This window comes from Schistocerca gregaria, chromosome 2, assembly GCF_023897955.1.
Source record: "Schistocerca gregaria isolate iqSchGreg1 chromosome 2, iqSchGreg1.2, whole genome shotgun sequence".
Classification (NCBI taxonomy): domain Eukaryota; kingdom Metazoa; phylum Arthropoda; class Insecta; order Orthoptera; family Acrididae; genus Schistocerca; species Schistocerca gregaria.
The window spans coordinates 808,020,402-808,045,958 of record NC_064921.1 but is presented as its reverse complement, the minus strand read 5'-3'; the positions used below and the strand labels follow the sequence as shown (position 1 = coordinate 808,045,958).

General features: G+C 43.5%; 1 protein-coding gene across 1 annotated transcript in view; it reads left to right on the top strand.

Moving 5' to 3' along the window:
* The window catches only part of LOC126335095 (uncharacterized), a 499,726-nt gene that overhangs the window by 28,814 nt on the left and 445,355 nt on the right, over positions 1-25,557 (top strand). Inside the window, exon 2 of the mRNA XM_049998005.1 lies at positions 7,167-9,248. Within this exon, the coding sequence (XP_049853962.1) occupies positions 7,282-9,248 (1,967 nt within the window). The 5' untranslated portion in view covers positions 7,167-7,281. The remainder of the gene's footprint in view (positions 1-7,166; positions 9,249-25,557) is intronic.

Below are 25,557 nucleotides of genomic sequence, written 5' to 3'. Positions count from 1 at the left end.
TTTGCTGTCTGGAAAAAAGTGTTTTGTATTACACAGCGACTAATATAGTCCTACTGACAATGGTTAAACTTCCAATCCGCTCACACTAGGAATAATGCCACACTTTAAAACAAAGTATCATATAAATCGCCAATAATCTGACATTTGCAACTTTCTCGCTCTTCCAGCGTCATGTACACCTTCCTGCCCCCCTCCCCGCCAACCTTACGTAACACAACAACCCATTATTTATCTGTGTTTTCAGTTTTACACTTACGAAGATGAAAACATGCCATGTATAATATTGGAGTGAAAGATATGTAATTATTTTATGTTACTTATTTAATCATAAATCTAATAACTGAGTATTGATAGCTTTATGTATTATATTAAGGTAAATTAGTGTACTTACTCCCTCGACTTAACTGTTAAGACGCCACCAAAACTAGAGCAACAACCAAGCTTTGAATAAAATCTGCTCATTGTCATTAAATTGAGCAATGGAAACAACTTTCGTCTGTTCACAATGCAATGACTGAAAGGTAATAATTCATCACAGTTGTATAAGTAATAATGTGACGTAAATATGTTGTACATTCGTAACGCATCTAATGTTGGAGAAAGGTTAAGCTGTTCTCAGCCTGAGGGTTGGGTTGAGCACCACAGTACTTAACAAGGCATGCTCCTGTTAGTCTTGAAGTTTACCGCCGTAATAATATTTCAGGATATTTAGGGATTGCAGCCAGATGATGTAGACATTTTGCCAAGGTTTTTCAGCTGACAACTAGGCGAATTATGCGCCATGTCGCTCTTTTTTCTATTCTGTTTAGGAAGGACTAGTGTAAACCTGAACCAGTATCGTGGTACTCTTTGATATACTAGCTGAGTATGCGATGTTGCCCAGATATGTATTTAATAGAATGTTCTATTAGCCCATCTCTTCCTCCTACTCTCTCTCCTAATCTGCTTCACCTACCTTTCTCTGTCCATATGCTCCTTCCCCTCTGTCCATCGCCTCCTCCCCACTCTAAGCCCATCTCCTCCATCCTCTCTACCTGTTCCTTGCACCCTCTGATTACTCCTCCCCACTCTCAGTGTTCACCTCCACCTCTCTCTTCTGTCTGTCAATGTTCACCCCTCTTTCTGTCCAAATTCTGTTTACCTTTTCTCTATCCATCTCCTCTTCATTCATATCTCTGCCCAGCTGCTCCTTCCCCTCCTCCCCCTTCCCCCAGCTGCTCCAACCAACCTGCTCCTTCCCTCTGCCCATCTCCTTCTCTGCCTTCAAGCCTTCTCGTAACACTCCTATCTCCTTCTCATTCCATCTAATTCCATCTCCTATTGCCCCTGATCTCATTCATCTTCTCCTCCTCCCTCCATCCATATCCTCCTCCTCCTCTTTCTGTCCATCTCCTCCTCTCCTCTCTCTGTCCATCTCCTCCTCCCCCTCTTTGTGTCCATTCCATCATCTTTTCTTTCTCTATCCACCTCATCTTCTTCCCCTTCTCTGTTCACCTTACCCCTCTCTCTGACCACCTCCTCCTCTTCCTTCCCCTGTCCATGTTATTCTTCCTCTCTGTCTGTCATCTCCTCCTCTCCTCTTTCTGTCCATTCCATCCTCTTTCCTTTCTGTTCATTTCATCCTCTTCCCTATCTCGGTCCACCTTCCCCATCTCGTTGACCATCTCCTCCTCCTCCTTCCTCTATCCATGTTATCCTCCCCCTCCCTCTGTCCATCAACTCCTTCCCCTCTTTCTGTCCAGTCCATCATCTTTCTATTATCTGATCGCCTCACCATCTTCCCCATCTCTGTCTACCTTCTCCCACTCTCTGTCCATCTCCTCCTCCCCTCTTTCTGTCCACTCCATCCTCTCTCCTTTCTCTGTTCACCTCATCCTCTTCCCTTTCTTTGTCCACCTTCCCCCTTTTTCTGAAGATCTCCTCCTTCTCCTTCCTCTGTCCAAGTCATCCTCCCCCTTCTCTGTCCATCTCCTTCTCCTCTCTTTCTGTCCATTCCATCCTTTTTCCTGTCTCTGTTCACCTCATCCTATTCCCTTTCTCTGTCCATCTTCCCCATTTCTCTGACCATCTCCTCCTCCTCCTTCTCCTGTTCATGTTATCCTCCCCCTCCCTCTGTCCATCTCCTCCTCCCCCTCTTTCTGTCCATTCCATCTTCTTTCTTTTTATGTTCACCTCATACTCTTCTCTTTCTCTGTCCACCTTCCCCCTCTCTCTGACCATCTCCTCCTCCTCCTTCTGTTGTCCATGTTATCCTCCCCCTCTCTCTGTCCATCTCCTCCTCCCCCACTTTCTATCCATCCATCCTCTTTTTTTGTTTCTTCACCTCATGCTCTTCCCTTTCTATGACCTCCTCCCCCCTTTCTTTGACCATCTCCTCCTCTTCCCTTTCTCTGTCCACCTCCTCCTCTTCCCATTCTATGTCCATCACCTTCTCTCCCCTATCTTTGTCCACATTCACCTTTGCCCTCTCTCTGTCTGTCTCCTCATCTCCCTCCCTCTGTCCATCTCTTCTTCCCTCTCCATCTCCTCCTCCCCCTATATCTGTCGATCTCTCCCTTTCCCCTCTATGTCTTCCCATTTCATCTTCTCCTATGATTCTCTCTCCATCCGTTCCTCATAAATAGAAGGCTGGTGGTTCTTACCACCGCAGTATTTCTTTCCAGTTAGTAACTGACATCTATACCATGTTTGGCTGATATGAATATAGGATTTAGGAGGAACTTTTTGCCTCTGGCTTCTTCTGTGTACGTACTTCACGTATATTTCACATACACTGAGGCGACAAAAGTCATGGGATACCTCCTAATATCGTTTCGAACCCCCCTTTTCCGGCGTAGTGCAGCAATTCGACGTGACATGGACTCAACAAGTCGTTGGAAGTCCACTGCAGAAATATTGAGCTGTGCTGTCACTATAACCATCAATAATTTCGGGTGCAGGGTTCAATGGACGAATTGACCTCTCGATTACGTCCCATAAATGTTCGATGTGATTCATGTCGGGCGATCTGGTTGCCAAATCATTCGCTCGAATTGTCCAGAATGTTCTTCAAACCAGTTGTGAACAACTGTGTCTCGGTGACGTGGCGCATCGTTGTTTGGTAATATAATGTTCATGAATAGCTGCAAATGGTCTTCAAGTAGCCAAACAAAACATCTCCAGTCGATCATAGGTTCAGTTGGACCAGAGGACCCAGTCTACTCCATGTAAACACAGCCCACACCATGATGGAGTCACCACCAGTTTACACAGTGCCTTGTTGAGAACAGGGGTCCACGGCTTCATGGTGTCTGTGCCACACTCGAACGCTACCGTCATCTCTTACCAACTGAAATCGGGACTGACTCATCTGACAAGATCACAGTTTTTCAGTCGTCTACCATCCAACCGATATGGTCAAGAGCCCAGGAGAGGCGCTGCAGGCGATCTCGTGTTGTCCGTAAAGGCACTCGCGTCGGTCGTCTGCTGCCACAGCCCATTAACGCCAGATTGTGCCGCATTGTCCTGACGGATACGTTCGTCGTACATCCCACATTGATATTTCTGCCGTGTTGCTTGTCTTTGAGCACTGAAAACTCTACGCAAACGCTGCTGCTTCTGGTAGTTAAGTGATGGCCGTCAGCCACTGCGTTGTCGTGGTGAGAGTTAATGCCTGAAATGTGATATTCTCGGTACATTCCTGACACTGTGGATCTCGAAATATAGAATTCCGTACCGATTTCCGGAATGGAATGTCCCATGCGTCTAGCTCTAACTACCTTTCCGCGTTCATAGTCCGTCTAATATCCGTCGTGAGGCCATAATCACGTCGGAAACCTTTTCACATGAATCTCCTGAATGCAAATGACAGCTCCGCCACTGCACTGCCCTTTTACACCCTGTGTACGCGATAATACCGCAGTCTGTATATGTCCATATCGCTATTCTACATCTACATCTACATCCACACTCCGCAAGCCACCCGGCGGTGTGTGGCGGAGGGTACCTTGAGTACCTCTATCGGTTCTCCCTTCTATTCCAGTCTCGTATTGTTCGTTCAAAGAAGGATTGTCGGTATGCTTCTGTGTGGGCTCTAATCTCTCTGATTTATCCTCATGGTATCTTTGCGAGATATACGTAGGAGGGAGCAATACACTGCTCCATTCTTCGGTGAAGTTATGTTCTCGAAACTTTAACAAAAGCCCGTACCGAGCTACTGAGCGTTTCTCCTGCAGAGTCTTCCACTGGAGTTTATCTATCATCTCCGTAACGCTTTCGCGATTACTAAATGACCCTGTAACGAAGCGCGCTGCTCTCCGTTGGATCTTCTCTATCTCTTCTATCAACACTATCTGGTACGGATCCCACACTGCTGAGCAGGATTCAAGCAGTGGGTGAACAAGCCTACTGTAACCTACTTCCTTTGTTTTCGGATTGCATTTCCTTAGGATTCTTCCAATAAATCTCGGTCTGGCATCTGCTTTACCGACGATTAGCTTTATATGATCATTCCATTTTAAATCATTCCTAATGCGTACTCCCAGATAATTTATGGAATTAACTGCTTCCAGTTGCTGACCTGCTATTTTGTAACTAAATGATAAGGGATCTATCTTTCTATGTATTCGCAGCGCATTTCACTTGTCTACATTGAGATTCAATTGCCATTCCCTGCACCAGGCGTCAATTCGCTGCAGATCCTCCTGCATTTCAGTACAATTTTCCATTGTTGCAACCTCTCGATACACCACAGCATCATCTGCAAAAAGCCTCAGTGAACTTCCGATGTCATCCACTTTTGTCACTTCAGTGTACATTTAACATATTTCACACATATATGTACACATATTTCACCCATATATCTAGCGAATTTCGTCCTGCAACTTGATTTTCACGTGGTTCAATATTTACGATGTCTTATTTTTTGAATTATGCGTCGTACAATGTTATAATTTTGCAGGTACATTCAGCGGCGTGTATGCATATTCTTTAAGTGTTATCCCATTTGCAGAATAACCACGGAAGTTGCTTTATAAATAAAAGCGACATGCGTCGGGTATAATTCTCTTTAATGAAACTGCCGTGGGCTCAAGACGGAAAACTAATAATAACTGATCATCAACATTATTTAACCACTGAGTTACAATGTGTCTTAAATTTGGTTCCCCAACACACACACTGTCCTTAGATGTGCTAGCCATAGCAATAGTTGTGTAAATAATAAAAATATAAAGTGTCTAAAATTATTTTATTTGTAAAGCGAACAGTGCGGTCGGGGAGCAGCTTACCCCAAGCAACTTACTTCACTTTCCTAATGAAACAAAGAAACGCTCAAAACAACGTTGAGAAGCAGAAGTGCGCACATCGGAAAATTCTGGCCTTACGTGCATTGGAACATGGATGGGCTATTCTTACTCGTACTCGTATACTCCACAACACCCACTGAGGCTTACGGCGCAAGCGACATAAGCCGCCGCTTGGATCGCCATACTGAAAGGGGCGCCAGATGTGGCACAACTGAGATTTCTACACAGGACATAAAATTAGTAGAGGCTGCTTGGAGCGCCAAGTTCAGAGGCGTAGCAGGGGAGTCCAAGTGCAATATTTGTATACAGTGCATGTAACAATTCGTCGCGAAAACTGACAGCCGGCCAGTGTGGCCAAGCGGTTCTAGGCGCTCCAGTCTAGAACCGCGCGACCGCTACGGTAGCAGGTTCGAATCCTCCCTCGGGCATGGATGTGTGTGGTGTCCTTAGGTTAGTTAGGTTTAAGTAGTTCTAAGTTCTAGGGGACTGATTACCTCAGATGTTAAGTCTCATAGTGCTCAGAGTCATTTGAACCATTTGAAAACTGACAATTGGTGGAAATGTACGTGGGAAAATGGGCGAGGCTGGGTGGGGGTGGGGCGTGGGGGCGCTGAATGATAAGTCGCTTGCCTGAAAAATATTCTTGAGCCGGTCCAGATTTTGGTAGGTAATGCCCAATACGTTTCTGCCCTAGGGCACCTAAGTATCAAGAGTCACCTCAACTGGGTGCTTTTCATAATGATGGGCGTGAATGGTAATGAAAACGTTTCTGGGTGATTTAAGTAATGAAACTGAAATCGAGAGTATACTAACTTCTGAGCTCTTGTTATTATTATAATTCAAAGATGGCCAACTAAAGACCATGTGAAACAGCTGCTTTATGACATCGTAATCTTTTATTTTACTTGGCTAGCAAACACTTCATCGTTCTTGCTCTCTGTTGACCTCTTCTTTCTGCTATCCATGTTCCTTATCTATTCTTTTGTGTTTTCTTCTGGAAACACTTGGACTTTTTGCACCTTTTCCTTGAAGTCGTGTCTGTTTTCTACGTCTTTGTCTTTGGTCCCCACTTCCTGCATATCTAAATGGTTCAAATAGCTCTAAGCACTGAGGTCATCAGTCCCGCAGACTTAGAACTAATTAAACCTAAGCTAAGGACATCACACACATCCATCCCCGAGACAGGATTCGAACCTGCGACCGTAGCACCAGCACGGTACCAAACTGAAGCGCCTAGAGCCGCTCGGCCGGCCCTGCATATCTTTCGTAACTTCTATAAACCATGGAATTTTGGTTTCTGGATTTTGCAAAGAAATTCTGTTTTTTTATAAGTCTGTTGTTATCAGTTCTTTTTAAATGGGCATAAAGTATAATGCTCCGCTGTCTCGTTGTATCGATAATATTCTGAATTTTTTCATACAGCTCATAGTTGCTTCTTAGTTTCCAAGCCCCATTTTGATACTTTGGATCCATTTTTTCCAAATTATCCTTTTCTTACTTCTCAAAATTATTTAAGTGTTTGGCTGTGTTGATGGCGAGGTGTTCTGAGGCATAAAGACATCTGATCCTAATCGATATATTGTACTACCTCAGTCTTGTATTAAACAGATTTTTATTATATATATTTTATTGTATTAAAAAGATTTTTTATTGTAAATGTTCTTTGTTAAGTAGAGTATCATTTCCATTTTTCTGACTCTGTTTATGTTACTTGCTTTGTTCAGAGCATTTGATTGGATTATTTCTCCCGTATTTAAAATCTGAAACTTTACTTTTCCAAATTTCCATTGCATATAGTTTGGTGCAACTTAAACGTTGGTCATAATTGAAATTACTAACCAATAATCATAATAAACTAAATAATGTTTTTTTATTGTGCAGGATGACGTGTTTAAAGAAGCCAATGGTGGAAACCTGCGACGAGCAGCTAGCCCCCAAATTTATTGGTTACCAAGGTGTCGACTTCGCATGGAAGTGGAGGTAACAAAAGCGCACTATGATCGACGAAACAGATCCCGTCGAGTTTTCGGCGGCAGCGAGGCTCTCGTACTTCTTGCTGTTCGCGGCCCAGAGCGCTGCGGCGCAGTTCTTCTCGGTGTACCTGAAGTACCTGGGCCTGTCGGCCGGCGACGCGGGCGCCGTCCGCGCTCTGCAGACGTGGGCCGGCGTCGCTGCGGCGCCGGCGTCCGCCGCCTTGTCCAGCTCACTCTTCGGTTCGGGCCGCGGCCGCGGGGCCTTCGCGGCGCTGCTGCTGCTCACCTCCGTGGCGGCCTACGTTAGCCTCGTCTTCGTGCCGCCCTTCGCCGTTCCCAGGGATGTAACTCACTGCTCGCACACCGCCACTCCAGGGTCAGGCTGGGGACTCTTCGTTCTGGACAACCCAAACGGCACTACGAAGTTAGAGACCCACGAATCATTCAGTCGTATTTTACAGGAGACCAAAGATAAAACATTCAACATTTCAGTGCCAGAGATAAAAACTGCAGACGATCCAGAGATTGTACAAAGCCCAACCACTGCATCTACACCAGAGAAAGTTGAGACTTTGAAAGGTGACAGCAACAGGCACAAGTTCATCAGTCAGAAAAACAGAGATATGGAGGATAACGAGTCTCCTGAGCATAAATCTGCTGATATTGACACGAAGCAAACATCTGACGACAAATCGTCAGAAAGAAAGACTTCACCAGACTCCTGGCAAATGGAGGAAAGGAAGGGAATTCTCAGTTCCTACCACAAAATCACTAACACTCCGTTCATTTTTAAGTACGATCTGCCAGTCGCGGAGAATTCTCAGAGAAATAGCCCACCATATATTGCAGACAGTGAAAATGATAACAAAATATTGGTAACGCCAGAGCATACTGACTATGAGTACGTATCACAATACTTGAAGCCCAAGCCTTCAGTCAGTCACCACTACCAGTGGATTGACCAGAGTAAGTTTGATGCAATGCAACATGGTGGCGTTTCAGGAGGACAAGCCGAAGGTGGCAGCAAGACGTTTGCAAATCCTAGGTTGAAGATGCCTCAGAAAATTTTCCTACAGAATCAGCCAAAGCATAAACAGCCTCTCCACACTCCCAGATATCGCGAACAAGAATTAAATGGCGCTGGTAATGATCTGGACTACTCTAATACTGCCAAGAAGCAGTACAGTAATCAGCAGCAACAACAAAAAGAACAAATTTTGGACTTATCACAGCAGTATGACAGTGCAAAACCGTTGTACCAATATCACTTACCATCGCAGTATACGAATGAAAATGGCATTGTCAAGCGTGATGTACGCAGAGTTCATAATAGAATTTCAAATAGTGACGTCGTGCACAGTGTTGATCTGTTCCATTTGGAACCAGTTACTTCTGATCATGTACTACAGAGTGAAATTACGACGAGGAGGGGAGCGTCGGGTAGTGTAACAGATTTATCACCGTTATTACAAAATAATACGGCACTGAATAGCCACTTGAACGTTAAAAGTCAAATAGCAAATATTTCACGCCCAGATGCAAACTCTGCCTACATGGACAGCATCACATATTTTTCTACTCTTGAAGGCTTTGGTGTCAACAGGTACGGTTCGTGGTCAACAGTATTCTACACGGTGTTTGCTATATCACTGTTCCTAGAGACCGGGTGCCAATCAGCTCTGGTCTGGACGCTGAGACTGTGCGGAGTAATGACGCGGGACACTTGCGCGGTGCTCGGGGAGCTCGCTGCGAGCAGCCAGGTGCTGGTTGGGTGGTCGCTCGTCGTGTGTCCCCTGGTGGCCGTGGTGGCTGCCCTGTCTCCCTGCCCCTTCCAGATAACAGCACACATGGCGATCGCCGCCGCGCTCACCTTCTGCGCTCTCCTTCTTTTGCCACTGGTGGCTCCAGTGTCGAGATCGAGGAAAAGGAAGCCATCGAAACCGTCCTACCGGAAAACCTATGAAGATATGCACGCCACACTCCTTACAAGGTACGCTTGGACTTACATTTCTCAGTCTACAAGTTGTTGCCTTCTCATTGCTTTCATCGCAGTAGGAGGAGTAAAGACAAGATAGTAAATTTATTGGCCAAAAGTGTTTGTGTTGTAGGGATGCCACAGACACTCAAAGGTTTCATGTACCATAGCTTTCTTTTAGTATTGCCGTCTACATAATGTGGTAGGGATGACGAAAGTCACATAGCGCTGGGTATTAAAGCTTTTGGCCCCGAACAGTTTTAAAATAGTGGCATCTGATATGCTCCATGCAACTGTTACAGTTCTAGCCGGTAAAACATTATTATTTCGTAAGAGCCCGTAAGTCTTATTTTTTATGATATTGTAACAAAACTCTCATATTTTTCTTAAGTCTTTAACGACATATGCTGAGAGCACCGCATTCACGTACTACCTGAAAAAAAAGTTAGAACTGTCATCACCAACTCTGAATTTTCTTACTAAGATGGTAATACCATAATTTAAACTTGAAAAAAGAAAGTCTAATCGGAGTATAGTGACTATTTTAAACGTGCTCAGAGCTACCCTATAATCAGCTTTGCTTTGCAAAGTTTCTAAAATTGCACGACAGATAATACTTTCATTAGGTCGAGGGAAAGAAAAAAAACGTAAACATTCTCTTAAAATTAATTTACTTGTGTGTCTTTATTGTTCTAACAATGCACTTCACCCTATTTTTAATCTACTTTTTTTAACCTTTCATGAAATATATAAAAAAACTGAACTCTGCCTGAACAGACCGTCAAGGCTCAACGGTACCGACCAGCGGCCGTGTTGTCCTCAGCATAAAGGCGACCCTATTAAAATTTCACTGACGTTAAGAAATCTACTGTTTCTATCTACATACATACACACGTGATACTGTACCTCTCATTCTTCCCTTTTCAGGGGTTGCCTTCTACCATGCGTTCAAGTGTCCCACTATCATTTTATACAATATTTTGCAATTTATGTTCAGATACTTACATCAACATAATTAAACCCGCTCCTCTCCTACCTTCCCCCGTATTAGCAATAAAACAACTGAAAATGATTTATTTTATCTTTCTTATTTATTAATCAACCACTGATCACGTACCAACCACTTACATGTCATGGATTTCATCAGTTACATGCATATTTTTGGATACATACATATGAAGGGCTTATTTCAATAGTGGTACAAGTCCATTACCTCCAATTTTCTGTCTGTAATGCTTCTGAAATTAATGGTCGAAGCAAACAGAAAGAAAGGTTCATCTATAGCAAGGGGCCATATGCTTGAATATTTCTGGTGTCTCAACTGCAGATTTTTCAGCGCTCATTTAACTTTAGGACTCTGCATCTTAGAATGAACAAAAATGGACTTGTACCACTATTGGAATAAGCCCTTCATATGTATGTGATGCATACACACAATTTGTGGATTCCTACATACACACACTTTTACATATGCAATATAATATATCATGTACACATACAGTAATCTACTTAGAGTACTATGTCAATGACAGAGTTATACTGCTATTTACAAGATGAACAAACATAGTGCGGCTACAAATTTCAGTGACTTAAATATGAAAAACATAGTTACAGTGAAAACGACACATGTCCTTGATGTGTTGTTATGTTCTTCAGTCCAGAGACTGGTTTGATGCGGCTCTCCATGCTACTCTATCCTGTGCAAGCTTCTTCATCTCCCAGTACTTACTGCTACTCACATCCTTCTGAATATGCTCAGTGTATTCATCTTTTGGTCTCCCTCTACGATTTTTACCCTCCACGCTGACTTCCAATAGCAAATTGGTGATCCCTCGATGCCTCAGAATGTGTCCTACCATCCGATCCCTTCTTCTAGTCAAGTTGTGCCACAAATTCCTCTTCTCCCCAGTTCTATTCAATACCTCCTCATTAGTTACCTGATCTACCCATCTAATTTTCAGCATTCTTCAGTAGCACCACATTTTGAAAGCCTCTATTCTCTTCTTGTCTAAACTATGCATCGTCCATGTTTCGCTTTCATAAATGGGGAAAAAATTTAGCGCGAGTTTTGCCCTCCGCCACACATCACTTGGTGGCTAGCGGAGTATATATGTAGAAACCAGTCTCTGGACTGAAGACCACAACAACAACGACATGATGATAATAGTTTTTCTCTTGTTCCTGTGATGTCATTGGCATTGTCACGGCCTTTCCTCTTCCATGGACCGCATCATTTTCATAAGGCAGGACCCGACGACACTGAAAAAACCGTCCAGCCAGCAGGTACCGCGAATGTAGTAAGCTCTCTCTCGTCGTTCCCGTTTGCAGATACGTCGTGCCCATCCATTCCATAATGTATGCACATAAATAAAGTACACATCTGAACAGCAGACTATAGTAATCCGTTACTTAAATAAACTTTTTCTGGTGGCGATCGTCTTTCGTCGGTTCGGTAAATTCTCATTCAGCATATCACTTCACCAGTGTGATATGTCACATTACATTGATTTCTGGCTAAACCTATTATAGACTTTCGAAATACAGTAGAAAAGTGCGTACTGATGGATATAGAGGGGTAGAGTTGTCAGAAAATGTCTGAAACGCTCGTAGGGATGTTGCAGGGCAGGTTGTACTGAGACATAAATGTTGAGAAAAAGATTCGATATGTTGAACCGTTTCCTAGTTATTTACCTTAGAAGTCAGCTAATTTGTCGTCGCCGGCTCAAATTCAAGTTCAGGCTAAACAAATAGATCACTGGTGGCCCCTTGAGTGTGGGCGCGCGACGTTCCGATAGGCTAACTTCAATGCTAAATAACTCGGAAACAGCGCTACATATCGAATCTTTTTCTCAGCATTTATGTCTCAGAACGAACAGCCCTGCAACATCCCTACAAGCGTTTCATTTTCTAAAGACTCCACAGTGCTGCGAGACTGCAGAGTTTATCATAAAATCACTCTTTTTATTGACTGCAAATATCATTAGGAATGACATGTTTTGGCACGCAAGCCTAAGACTAGTTATTACCCTGAAGACGTTAGATTTTCAATTTTGCACAATATTCTTAATGCACATATCTGTAGATGTTAATTCTTTTTGTCACCTTGTCTGTACTGCTTCAGATGATTACGCCACAGAAGACTATTAAGTAAGACTAAGCACTGAAAGAAATTACTAAGAGCAGAGCAGGCGGAACTGAGTGATTTGGTTAATTTATCCGTATTCCGGTGCCATCACTATTTATGAAATATCTAGATCCCAGGAACTTCACACATGGAGCCTCATCCAGTGTGTGCCCACCAATCCATACTTCTAGTATTTTGAGGTCATATTCATTTGTTTTTAAGTGCATAATATGAGGCTTTGTAAAATTATTTCCCCTTCCCTAGACCCCTCCCCCCATCCCTTCGCCACCAATCCCTCGGCATGGAATTTGTGCACCGAATCTCTCTGTGTCAAGCGTTATCCATATGAATATGTTAGAACGTTTCCGAAATGTTTCTGAACTGTGTGTTAAAGTCCTGGGCGGATTCGGTCAGGGGCGGCACGCCTCCCCAAATCCCAGACGCGGTATGTAAATGTGCATGGCTATTCGGGGTATCTGGCCAGCACAAGCTCTACGTCTAACACAGAGAAGTGTATTCCTGAGTATGACAGGCGCGTATAGAACAACACCGACTGAGGCGCTGCTGGTGATACTAGGCTTGATACCTCTAGGCTTAGCAATAAGAATGAGAGAAGCTCAGTATGGCTCAAGAAGGATGAATATGGGAAGGTAAATGAGATACTGGGCACGAGCGACACACCAAAGGACGAAATAAACACATGCATTTATGCAAAGTGGAAAGAAATCTGCAGTAGGACAGAAACAGGTAGGAGAACTTATACGTTCCTTCCTAATGTGAAAGAAAGATGAAGAACTTCCTACCAACCAAGGGAGATACACACTACCTGTTGGGACATAGTCCATATCCCAAGTAGGACAACACACCACAGACACTTGTGCATACTGAGCAATCAGCATGTCGGACCACATCGTCTGTGAGTACGCCATTACACAGAATGTTACAGATCAAGATAGGAACATCTTTCATAGTACACCAGACTACAACAGAATAAGGAATGAGGAGCTGTGGCACTATCTGAGCTCGCTAACGGCCAAAATATCAGTTTATGAAATGCAAACCCTATATGGCAGAGGGACAACCAAGAAGAGGTCACACATCATAGGCAGTTATACGGAAGATGGTAGAATATACATCTAAAACAACATTCTGGAAGCAGTGAGGAGGTGAGCCTCAGGGAGGAAGGATTTCCTGATCCTGTCAACCATCTTTCAATCTCTGCACCGTAAGTGTCACAGCAACCGCCCCTCCGAATCCTGAGTTGTGCCTCGACATACCAGGCCGTAACCTTCCAGACGAACTTGGGAAACTAACTTGGCTATAATATCAAGTACAGTAGTGCAGTGTAGTGCTGTGCAGTTCATGGTATTGAAGTCCAGAATTATAAACTGCAAAATTTGTGATGTAGCACTGTAGCATTGTTCAGTAGACCAGTGGCAAGTGCGTTTTGGATTCCACATGAACATAGGTATATCTGTGCGCCAGGTGCCAAAGGGTAGAATGTGAATTTTTAAATTTTTTTATAATATTTTTATGAACAAATTTTGTGTATATCTTCTTTTCTTCCTTAAACATCATCAAGTTTAATTAAACTAACATATTCGCAATTATGTAAAATATTACATCTTACATTCATACCGATTCCTGTGCGACATTTGGTCTGCTCTTGTACCTAGGTAATAGACTAAAATAAAATACCAAACAAATAAATAAAGTATGAAATACCTGTACTAGTCTGAAGAGTTCTCCAGTTTCCACAATAATTTGTTTATGAGGACCAAAAACATGAGAGGCCAAGTTCTGAACATTGTGGGACACCATATTTAATGTTCTCCCCTCTGAATTTAATCTTATTCCTGTAGCTTTATTTGTTAAAGTGGACACCTTTTTTTCTGGTGTTATGGCAAGAGTCTATACATAGAACGCCTTTAATGGAGTATCATTTTAGTGTCCTTCGTAGGATTTTATGATCTACACGATCAAAGGCATTGGCAAGATCACAATAAACGCCAACAGGGTACATTTTCTTGTTTAGTTCTACTGAAATGGAATCAATAAGATCATACATTGCTTCGTGAATGGAGAAGCCTTTATGGAAGCCAAACTGAACTATAATTAACAAGTTATTCTCAGAATGATGATTCAATATTCTGTTGTAAGCTCCTTTTCAAATATGTTTGAGATCGTCGAAAGGAGACAGAACCGCCTATAATTACACGTCATTTGCACATCACCACTTCTGTAAAAGGTGCAACTACTATATACTTTGGTCTTTCAGCAAATATACGTTGGATGATTGACTAGTTACAAAGGTACCACAAGGGTGGCACCACTACAAGATATTAGTAATTTTGTTGAAGTACCTTCACAACCAGAAAAATTACAGCATCTTAGTGAGCCAATAGCTTTTCTCATCTTCTAACATATGATTTTAAAAAACTGACGTCTTTTAGTGGACAATGTAATGCCTATATAAGTAAATCTATTGTATCTGTCTTTGATGGACCACTCATTGTCCCTGTGTTTTCAGTTGCTGTTAGGAAGAATTAATTTAATTTAGTAGCGAATGACATGAAAATCATATCATCTGTCTCCTTGTCATAAGCGAATTGAACCCGATTTGTCTTGCAACTTATATTCAGCTTATGCCTAATAACTCATCACATTGTTCTTGTCTCGTTCTTGGAACTTTCACTTTTTTGTGCATAGTACATGGTTTTTGCCTTCTTAATCATACTCTGAAGAATTTTGCAATCCTGCTTGTCGTGCACTTTTGTCTTGTTTAGACCTGGTCCTCTAATTTACTATGTTAAATTTAGCTGTCATAAACGTGAAAATCTTAAACAAAATAGAAATTAATTATTATTAACATATTTTAGAGGTTAACTTTATGTTATCTGTGTGTCTTTTGTTAATGTATTTCCTGACTTGTTCCACATACCTGATGGTTCTTCTTTCTGATGGGATCTGCACAACACAATTAAATGAGTAAATGAAGTGTCGCTGCTTCTGCCTGTCAATGTATTAACTGATTTATTCAATATCCGTCAAGTCCCTACGTTCAGGAGAGATTTATGTAACATGATATGTGAGTGAAAGTATGTATGAAGGATTGTACACTACGCAACGAAGTTAACCCAGTAGTTTTCTCCCATTCCGACGTATAGGTTTCAAATTTGGCTGAAAAATGCTATCCATCTTCTGTAATAGAGGAAAAGTGCAGCGCCCTGGGACGTCATCTTTAGGCCCTACGACGCAAGGTGACGACACACGAGAGAGAGAGAGAGAGACAGAGAGAGAGAGAGAGAGAGAGAGAGAGAGAGAGACAGAGACAGAGAGAGATAAAAAGAGGACCGGTTCATTTGAGATGTAAGGTGGGTTAATGACGTCACATTGGCACCAAATTATTCCACAAATCTGACCAAAGCCACTGCTGACGTGTCAAATGATAGGAAGCTCGTCACGGTCCCTCGTACACCCATTTCACACTTTCTTTTGACGCCTCTGCGATGGTAGTCAGAACCGCGACGCCCAGCTTTGAAATCACGCTGTTTTCTCATGAGTGGCCGAGGAAAATATTTCAGACACGCCACCGCTCAGAACAGACACGAAAAGGACCAGGGGTGGCATAAATTGCGTCAATGAAACTACCTCACCTCTTGGGGCGTTGATTCCCACACATTAGGCTGTCGAAAACAACAGCACTCAGTGCTACGAGCAACAGGACGACATTCTTGATAACTTCCACCCCCAGGGCCTTTCAATCCTACACTAAGGGCATTATGGGGCTGCAACTCTATTGAAAATGATCTGTCCCCTTTGGAGTGTACTGCGGCCGCAATTTTTGCTCCGGTATACAGCGTGGAACCACTAGGGACCGGACAAAATTCGAACCTAACCCGAAACAGCAGAGGGTGTTAATACTTTTACAGCCCCCCTGTTTCGTGCCCTGCTGTGGTGTGATCATGAGGGAGGAGAGGGCTGCAATATTAACATGTGCGACAGTAAAATGGCTGCTGTAGCGCCTGAAGCAGGCAAATTCCACCCATGGAGGGTCGAAGTGGTTGCCTAACTTTCAGGTGTTAGAGCAGTTCCTAGGCTGAATGTATGTCAAAGTTTCTGACATGTACTTTTGTAACATCTACATCTACATGAATACTCTGCAAATCACATTTAAGTGCCTGGCAGAGGGTTCATCGAACCACCTTCACAATTCTCCATTATTCTAATCCCATAGAGCGCGCGGAAAGAAAGAACACCTATATCTTTCCGTACGTGCTCTGATTTCACTTATTTTATCTTGGTGATCGTTTATCCCTATGTACGTCTGTGTCAACAAAATATTTTCGCATTCGGAGGAGATTCGAATTTCGTCAGAAGATTCCGTCGCAACGAGAAACGCGTTTCTTTTAATGATGTGCAGCCCAAATCCTGCATCATTTCCGTGACACTCTCTTCCATATTTCGCGATAATACAAAACGTGCTGCCCTTTTTGAACTTTTTCGATGTTCTCCGTCAGTCCTATCTGGTAAGGATCCCACACTGCGCAGCAGTATTCTAAAAGAGGACGGACAAGCGTAGTGTAGGCAGTCTCCGTAGTAGATCTGTTACATTTTCTGAATGTCCTACCAATAAAACACAATCTTTGGTTAACCTTCCCCATAACATTTTCTACGTGTTCCTTCGAATTTAAGTTGTTCATAACCGAAATTCTTAGATATTTAGTTGAATTTACGGCTTTTAGATTAGACTAATTTATCGTGTAACCGAAGTTTAACGGATTCCTTTTAGCACTCATGTGGATAACCTCACACTCTTTGTTATTTAGGGTCAATTGCCAATTTTTGCACCATTCAGATATCTTTTCTAAGTCGTTTTGCAATTTATTTTGATCTTCTGATGATTTTATTAGTCGATAAATGACAGCGTCACCTGCAAACAACCTAAGACGGCTGCTCAAATTGTCTCCCAAATCGTAACGTGCTCAACAAAGGTGCGTGTGTGGCACCGAGGGTGCTGCCGGAATGAGGAGTCTTATAGGGACCCTTTACCGCATCATTGTTTTATTCATGCTCATGTTAATGTACCCCCCCCCCCCTCCTCGTGTGATCACGCCAAAGGAAGACGTCAGACAGGAGGTCTGAAAAAGCATAGACACTCTCTACTGCTTCGGATCTCGTTCGAATTTCGTCGAATGGTTTTGAACGGTGCCTAGTGGTTCCACCCTGCACACCTGAGCAAAAATTGCGGTCGCACTCCACTCCAAAGCGGATCTGTCACGTTCCATGGAGTTGCAGCCCCATGATAGTAGAGTGTAGAGTTGAAACGCCCACGGTTTTGAACGTTGTCAAGAACATCATCCTGTTGCTCGTCGCATTACGAACTGTCGTTTTCGACCGCGAACAGTGGGAGAACCAGCGGACCAAGCGAAGAGGTGGTTTTCACTAACGCCCTTTATACCAACCCATGGAACCTTTTCGTGTCTATTCTGAGTGTAAGTAGGCTGTTCAGGTTTTTATATTGGTAACGCCACGAAGCGCTCTGTATGAAAACCACTGGCTGCGCTGTGTGCAGTGTGTGGCTGGTTTGCATTGTTGGAAATTGCTATTGTAGTGTTGGGCAGTTGGATATGAACAGCGCGTAGCGCGTTGCACAGTTGGAGGTGAGCCGCCAGGAGTGGTGAATGTGGGGAGAGAGTGGCGGAGTTTTGAGAGCGGATGATCTGGACGTGTGTCCATCAGAGACAGTAAATTTGTAAGACTGGATGTCATGAACAGATATATATATATATATATATATATATATATATATATATATATATATATATATATATATATATATATATATATAATGACTTTTGAACACTATAAGGTAAATGCATTGTTTGTTCTCTATCAAAATCTTTCATTTGCTAACTATGCCTATCAGTAGTTAGTGCCTTCAGTAGTTAGAATCTTTTATTCAGTTGGCAGTATTGGCGCACGCTGTATTGCAGTAGTTTGAGTAACGAAGTTTTTGTGAGGTAAGTGATTCATGAAAGGTATAGGTTATTGTTAGTCAGGGCCATTCTTTTGTAGGGATTTTTGAAAGTCAGATTGCGTTGCGCTAAAAATACTGTGTGTCAGTTTTGTTCTAAGGGGACGTTTCATGAACTGCGGTGTGTGAGAAATGTTTTCCTCGGCCACTCATAAGAAAACCGCGTGATTTTAACGCTGGATGTGGCGGTTCTGACCTCCATCGCAGAAGCGTCAAGATAAGGGGTGAAATGTGTGTAAGAGGGACTGTGACGACCTTCCCATATGTGACACATCCACGGTGGCGTTGGGCAGAATTGTGGTGAAATTTGGTGCAAAAGTGACATCATTAACCCGTCTTACAGCTCACATGAACTTCTAAAATGGCTCTGAGCACTACTAGACTTAATATCTGAAGTCATCAGCCCCCTATAACTTAGAACTATTAAAACCTAACTAAACTAAGGACAACACACACATCCATGCCCGAGGCAGGGTTCGAACCTGCGACCGTAGCGGTCGCGCGGTTCCAGACTGAAGCGCCTAGAACCGCTCGGCCACACCGGCCGGCTGAACTTCTAAGCTCTGACCTATGTTTTTTTTTTTTTGATGTGTCGCCACTTGCTGTCTCAAGCGTCACCCAGCCCGTGGATGGTGTCGCAGGGGTCCGCGCTTTTGCACCCTTACAGCGGAAGGTTTTAGGCACCGTTGAGCCAAATTCCAAACCCATGCGTCGCAATGGGATACAGTTACCGGGTTTCGAATAAATGATGCTTTAATTTTGTTGCGCAGTGTGTTAACTTTGTTCTTGCCAAATTCTGTTAATACGAGGGTTGTTCGAAAAGTAAGGAACGATCGGTCGCGAAATGGAAACCACAGTGAAAATCAAAACTGTTTTCTTTGCACATTTAGCTACACCTTCCAGGTACTTCTCCACATAGTCACCGCTCCGACTTAGACATTTGTCGGAGCGTTATATCAAATTTCCAACACCATCGTTATAGAAGGCAGACGCCTGTGCTTCCTGATAATTCTCTACGCTGGTCTATAGCTTGTAGCCTGCGCCCAAGTGTTGTCTTCGTATTCAGCGTTTCATGTGAACAGAGATGATACTCAGGACGAGCCAATTAGGGCTGTGTTGTGGGTGATCGAACACTTCCTATCGTAAAGGCTGCAGGAGCGTCTTCACAGCCCCTGCAGAGTGCGGTTGAGAATTGCCATGAAGAAGGAAGTGCGTGGCAGCTATGTTAAGTGAGCTGCATACATTAAGGAGAAGTCTCTCAGCGGGCCCTGCTACTTGGAGGGCGACATAGTTGTTCGAGGCACCTTTAACCGCTCACAGTGCGCTCACAACTGAAAAGAACGTCTTGATGCGATCGACGGGCGTACTTGAGACACCGCCCAAAACATCTGTGAAAAGTCTCTTCGGATTTTCACAGTGGTTTCATTTCGCGACCAATCGTTTCACACTCACCGAGTAGCCCTCGTGTATGACACTTGTGACAAATGATTGCTTGAGTACATCTATTAAAATCGGCAATGATTGTCTTGGAGTAGGATTTGGTGTTATTTACCAGTTCCTGTAATTCTTCATAGAGTTCTTCCGCCTATTCAGCTGACTGTTAGCACGTTGGTGCATACATTAGAATCTACATCTGCATCTACACCTATACTCTGCAGACCACCGTGAGGTGCACGGCAGAGGATACGTCCCATTGTACCAGTTATTAGCGTTTCCTCCTGTTCCACTCACGTATGGAGCGTGGGAAAAATGATTGATTGAAAGCCTTTGTGCGTGCTGTGATTATTCTAACCTTGTCCTCACGATTCCTATGTGAGCGATATCTAGGGGACTGTAATACATTCCTAGAGTCATCATCTAAAGCCGGTTCTTGTAACTTTGTTAGTATACCTTCCTGGGATAGTTGACGTCTGCCTTCAAAAGTATGCCATTTCAGTTTCTTCACCATTGTAACCTTCCCGTGTAAATAAAAAAATATAAAATAATGAAATTTGGATGATTAAGTTCTGATGTATGAAAACTGATAAATCTTAACTCATGAAAAACTGATAAATTTTGACGTAAGCAGCGCTACGCCATGACCCTGTGTAATCAGTCTTAAGTTGTCTGTGTAAGGTGTCAGGCAAATCCAACACCTTACATGAAAACCCTGACATAACAAGCAAATCTACTAGTATGTCATATAGCTCCGAATAAATCGTGACATTAAATTAACCAAAGTAATACGAGTAACGAGTGAGCAAATAGAATACCACAGACTAACACAAGAATGCCTAAATGCATGTCGTACCTTCCCACCGTGAGGCAGACGCACTTCCGAGGGGAGAAACGAGGACAGAAGCCGAGAGCACAACCGTGTTAAGCTAGATAAGGGAGGGGCTGGGCACCCACGCCGCGAGCCTACCTGTACGACCATACAACCCGCACGTTTTAGCGTGAGGCTTTTTCGCGTCTCAGGTACGTCAAGGATCACCCCCAGTCCATGTTCAAAGCTAGAGCCCTCCAGAAAAGCAGTATAGATCTTATGATAACACAAAAAGGGCCACTACCACCCGCAAGTTTTAGCGTGAGACTTTTTCGCGTGTCTGTTACATTAGGATCACTCCCCAGCCCATGTTAAAAGATAGAGCCCTCCAGAAGAGCAGTATAGATCTTACGATAACGCTAAAAGGACCACACTAGCTGCAGGTTTTAGCGTGAGACTTTTTAGCGTCTCTGTTACGTTGCAAACTTTAAAAACATTGCCCCACCACGAAAAGTATAACGTTTCTCATTGGATAGACAGAATTTTTGTAGGCGGAGCTTAAGGTTAACATTGAGACCCTGATTGGTCAGATGAAAACATAGCCAGAAAGTTTTTTTAAACTAACTTCGGTAAATTGTGGTAAGGAGAAGTTAGAGGAGAGTTGGTTCCGAGACGGCGGGCTGGATGGCAGCTGCGCCGGCCGCTGCCGCCCTGACGCTGCTTAGACACCGACAAGGTAATGAACGCACGCGATGCCGCATTTTTGAGCGCATAAGGCTTCACTCAGAACTGCAGAAGTCTCATCTGTTACACCCACTTTTTGCGTAATACTAGTGACGATCGTTAATTAAAACTCATGGTGTTCACATTTGCCACTTGAAGTAAAGATCTGAAACGCGATGATTTTTCTATTTTATAGTTATTGAGAAGCCACATCAGCCACTGTAATTTACGACAAGTTAGATAAGTAATTGAAGATAATTGAGGGTCACTGTAGACCATTTTGATAGTTTTCTCTTTTGTGAAACTTAATTTAAACCTAGATTATAGATGTGATATGGCATAGGTCATCCTTCGATCGATTGTAGAACTTGGAAACCCATTTAGGGAATATTCGTTCACATTTTTGTTGAACGCAGTTGGTTTTTACCATCCTGTATTAAAACATTTCCTTTTATCAATAGTGCAATTTATAAACGATGTTTTGTGAGTAGAATAAAATTTCCAATGGTAAACTTAACTGCTTTTTCGACGTTATTTTACCAGCTAACTAAAAATAGGAAAGCCTTGAACCCTTTCCACTATATTTAGTTAGAATTAAGATTCTTTTACAGGGAGTGCAGTGGAGCTGACGCTGAGATCATTTAGTATTTGGTTATATCATCGCTAGTCTCACTGAACTCTTCTGAATTGTACATGTCATGTGTGGTCTGGCGTCTCCTTACCAGCAACAGGTCCCAGGTTCAAACTAGTTAATTCCCTAAAAAAACACGCTCAGAGCGTCGTTGCGCGAAAGTGGTAGGGAGACACGATATACACTCCTGGAAATTGAAATAAGAACACCGTGAATTCATTGTCCCAGGAACGGGAAACTTTATTGACACATTCCTGGGGTCAGATACATCACATGATCATACTGACAGAACCACAGGCACATAGACACAGGCAACAGAGCATGCACAATGTCGGCACTAGTACAGTGTATATCCGCCTTTCGCAGCAATGCAGGCTGCTATTCTCCCATGGAGACGATCGTAGAGATGCTGGATGTAGTCCTGTGGAACGGCTTGCCATGCCATTTCCACCTGGCGCCTCAGTTGGACCAGCGTTCGTGCTGGACGTGCCGACCGCGTGAGACGACGCTTCATCCGGTCCCAAACATGCTCAATGGGGGACAGATCCGGAGATCTTGCTGACCAGGGTAGTTGACTTACACCTTCTAGAGCACGTTGGGTGGCACGGGATACATGCGGACGTGAATTGTCCTGTTGGAACAGCAAGTTCCCTTGCCGGTCTAGGAATGGTAGAACGATGGGTTCGATGACGGTTTGGATGTACCGTTCACTATTCAGTGTCCCCTCGACGATCACCAGAGGTGTACGGCCAGTGTAGGAGATCGCTCCCCACACCATGATGCCGGGTGTTGGCCCTGTGTGCGTCGGTCGTATGCAGTCCTGATTGTGGCGCTCACCTGCACGGCGCCAAACACGCATACGACTATCATTGGCACCAAGGCAGAAGCGACTCTCATAGCTGAAGACGACACGTCTCCATTCGTCCCTCCATTCACGCCTGTCGCGACACCACTGGAGGCGGGCTGCACGGATGTTGGGGCGTGAGCGGAAGACGGCCTAACGGTGTGCGGGACCGTAGCCCAGCTGCATGGAGAGGGTTGCGAATGGTCCTCGCCGATACCCCAGGAGCAACAGTGTTCCTAATTTGCTGGGAAGTGGCGGTGCGGTCCCCTACGGCACTGCGTAGGATCCTACGGTCTTGGCGTGCATCCGTGCGTCGCTGCGGTCCGGTCCCAGGTCGACGGGAACGTGCACCTTCCGCCGACCACTGGCGACAACATCGATGTACTGTGGAGACCTCACGCCCCACGTGTTGAGCAATTCGGCGGTACGTCCACCCGGCCTCCGGCATGCCCACTATACGCCCTCGCTCAAAGTCCGTCAACTGCACATACGGTTCACGTCCACGCTGTCGTGGCATGCTACCAGTGTTAAAGACTGCGATGGAGCTCCGTATGCCACAGGAAACTAGCTGACACTGACGGCGGCGGTGCACAAATGCTGCGCAGCTAGCGCCATTCGACAGCCAACACCGCGGTTCCTGGTGTGTCCGCTGTGCCGTGCGTGTGATCATTGCTTGTAGAGCCCTCTCGCAGTGTCCGGAGAAAGTATGGTGGGTCTGACACACCGGTGTCAATGTGTTCTTTTTTCCATTTCCAGGAGTGTAGAACAATCAGACACCACCATGAATGTTTAGGTCTGTGAGAAATAAACTGAAAAATGCTTACCTTTTGATGGTGTCGGATAACGCTGTCTATATATCTGCTCGTAAATGGCACAGCTTAGAGCAATGCTGGCCTATCTATTAATACTGGATAACATTTGTCTGAGATCTGAATTACTAAAAAAACTGAATTTCCTTAGTGACACAGCTGTGCTGGTCGTCTGATTACTAAATAACACATGACTATGATCTGACAAAAATTCTGGAATATTTTAATTTAGATGAATGACTGGATCGGGACTGGTAGTGACGTAACGGGAAACCATACTTTTATAGTTGACAGATAAAAACAATTATATTCTGAAAATTTTTACGTTACTGATAAAGACCTGTAATCCATTACACAAGAAAACTGAATATATTTCAAATCTGGGTCAAATGGTGCTGACGAATCCCAAAAGAAAAGATAGAAACAAATTCATATTAACATCTCAGACAAGTGACTTAACTATGGGCATGCCAATAAAAATAATAAAATTTACCTTGCAATGGATGGTTGCCTTCATTACACTGTTGATTTTTCATTATGTTAACAATTATTCATTGGTTGATCAATGTCTCATTCCATGGTATCATTTAACTCTGCGGCTGATCACGATTATTATTCAGTTCCATATAATAAAATTTTACAATTTGTTCTGCACTGTGACTTTAACAGCTACTAACTGGGAAAAGAAAAGTTCAAATTTTTATGCATTCAATGTGAGGACCATACATTACACGACAAATATCAAAACAGTGGCTCATTTCCTGCTAGCAGCTGATCTCTATCCATCGAATTCACAACTTCAACAATGCGATGCCGCAGACTTTCACAAGTATCAGGCATAGAGAAGGGGAGAGGGGGGATAAAAACGCTGTCTTTCACGTAACCCCACAGATAAAAGTCACAAGATGTGAGGTCTGGTGGCATGGGAGGCGACCGGGTTTGAAGGTCATCTTCTGCTCGTCCTCTCCAATCCAACGTCTTGGAATGATGTCATTCAGGCAACGTCGGACGTGCATAGAGAAATTCCTGGATTTTCCATTGAAAATGAACATTTGAAAAGTGAGTTAAGCATTTCAGCTTTTGCTTTGCTGCCCTCAATTTCAATTCTCCTACAGTAATCATTGAAGGCTTTTTGCACTGCTCTCTTGTCAGCCAAACGCGCTTCATTTATTTCTCTACCTATAGTCCTATGCTTTGTTTTACACTTATTATGCGACAATCTCTGTTTCTTTAGAAGTTTCTCCGCAGTGACTATACACCATGGAGGGTCTCTTCCATTATGAACTTTTCTACTGGGTACATATCTATCCAGTGCATGGCCAATCATTCTTTTAAACTTGAGCCATAGTTCCTCTACATGCTCCTGCCCTCTGCTGCAAGTTTCAAGTTCTTTATTGAGATATGACACTAGCGACATTATATCTAGTTCACTGAACATACTTACACCATGAGTGGCGTTCCGAACTATATGTTATAGGCGGTTTTCGGAGAAAACATTTTGTGTAATGTTTCGCAGGATGTCTTATCGCGCCCACCACTAACGAAACTGTAATTTTCCCAATTGATTGTTGGATGTTACAGTATGACTGGGGAAGTGAACTGAGGTTTTCTCTAAAGTTGTCAGTTCCATTGGGAGATGTGTCTGGTGGAAGGGTCCAGTTACCATTTTATGCCCACCCCTGATACTAAGTCTTGCCCAGAGAATCTCACATGAAGCTCCAATTTCTATCTTGGTGGATCCAAATTTCTTGTCTACTGCGACAAGTACACCACTTCCATTTCCCATTAGCCTATTTTATCGATATCCATTTACATTTTCGCCAAAAATGCAACTGCCATCAATTACTGGTTTCAACCAGCTTTCTGTACCTAGTATTATGTGAGCTTCACTGCTTTTCAGAAGCACATCGA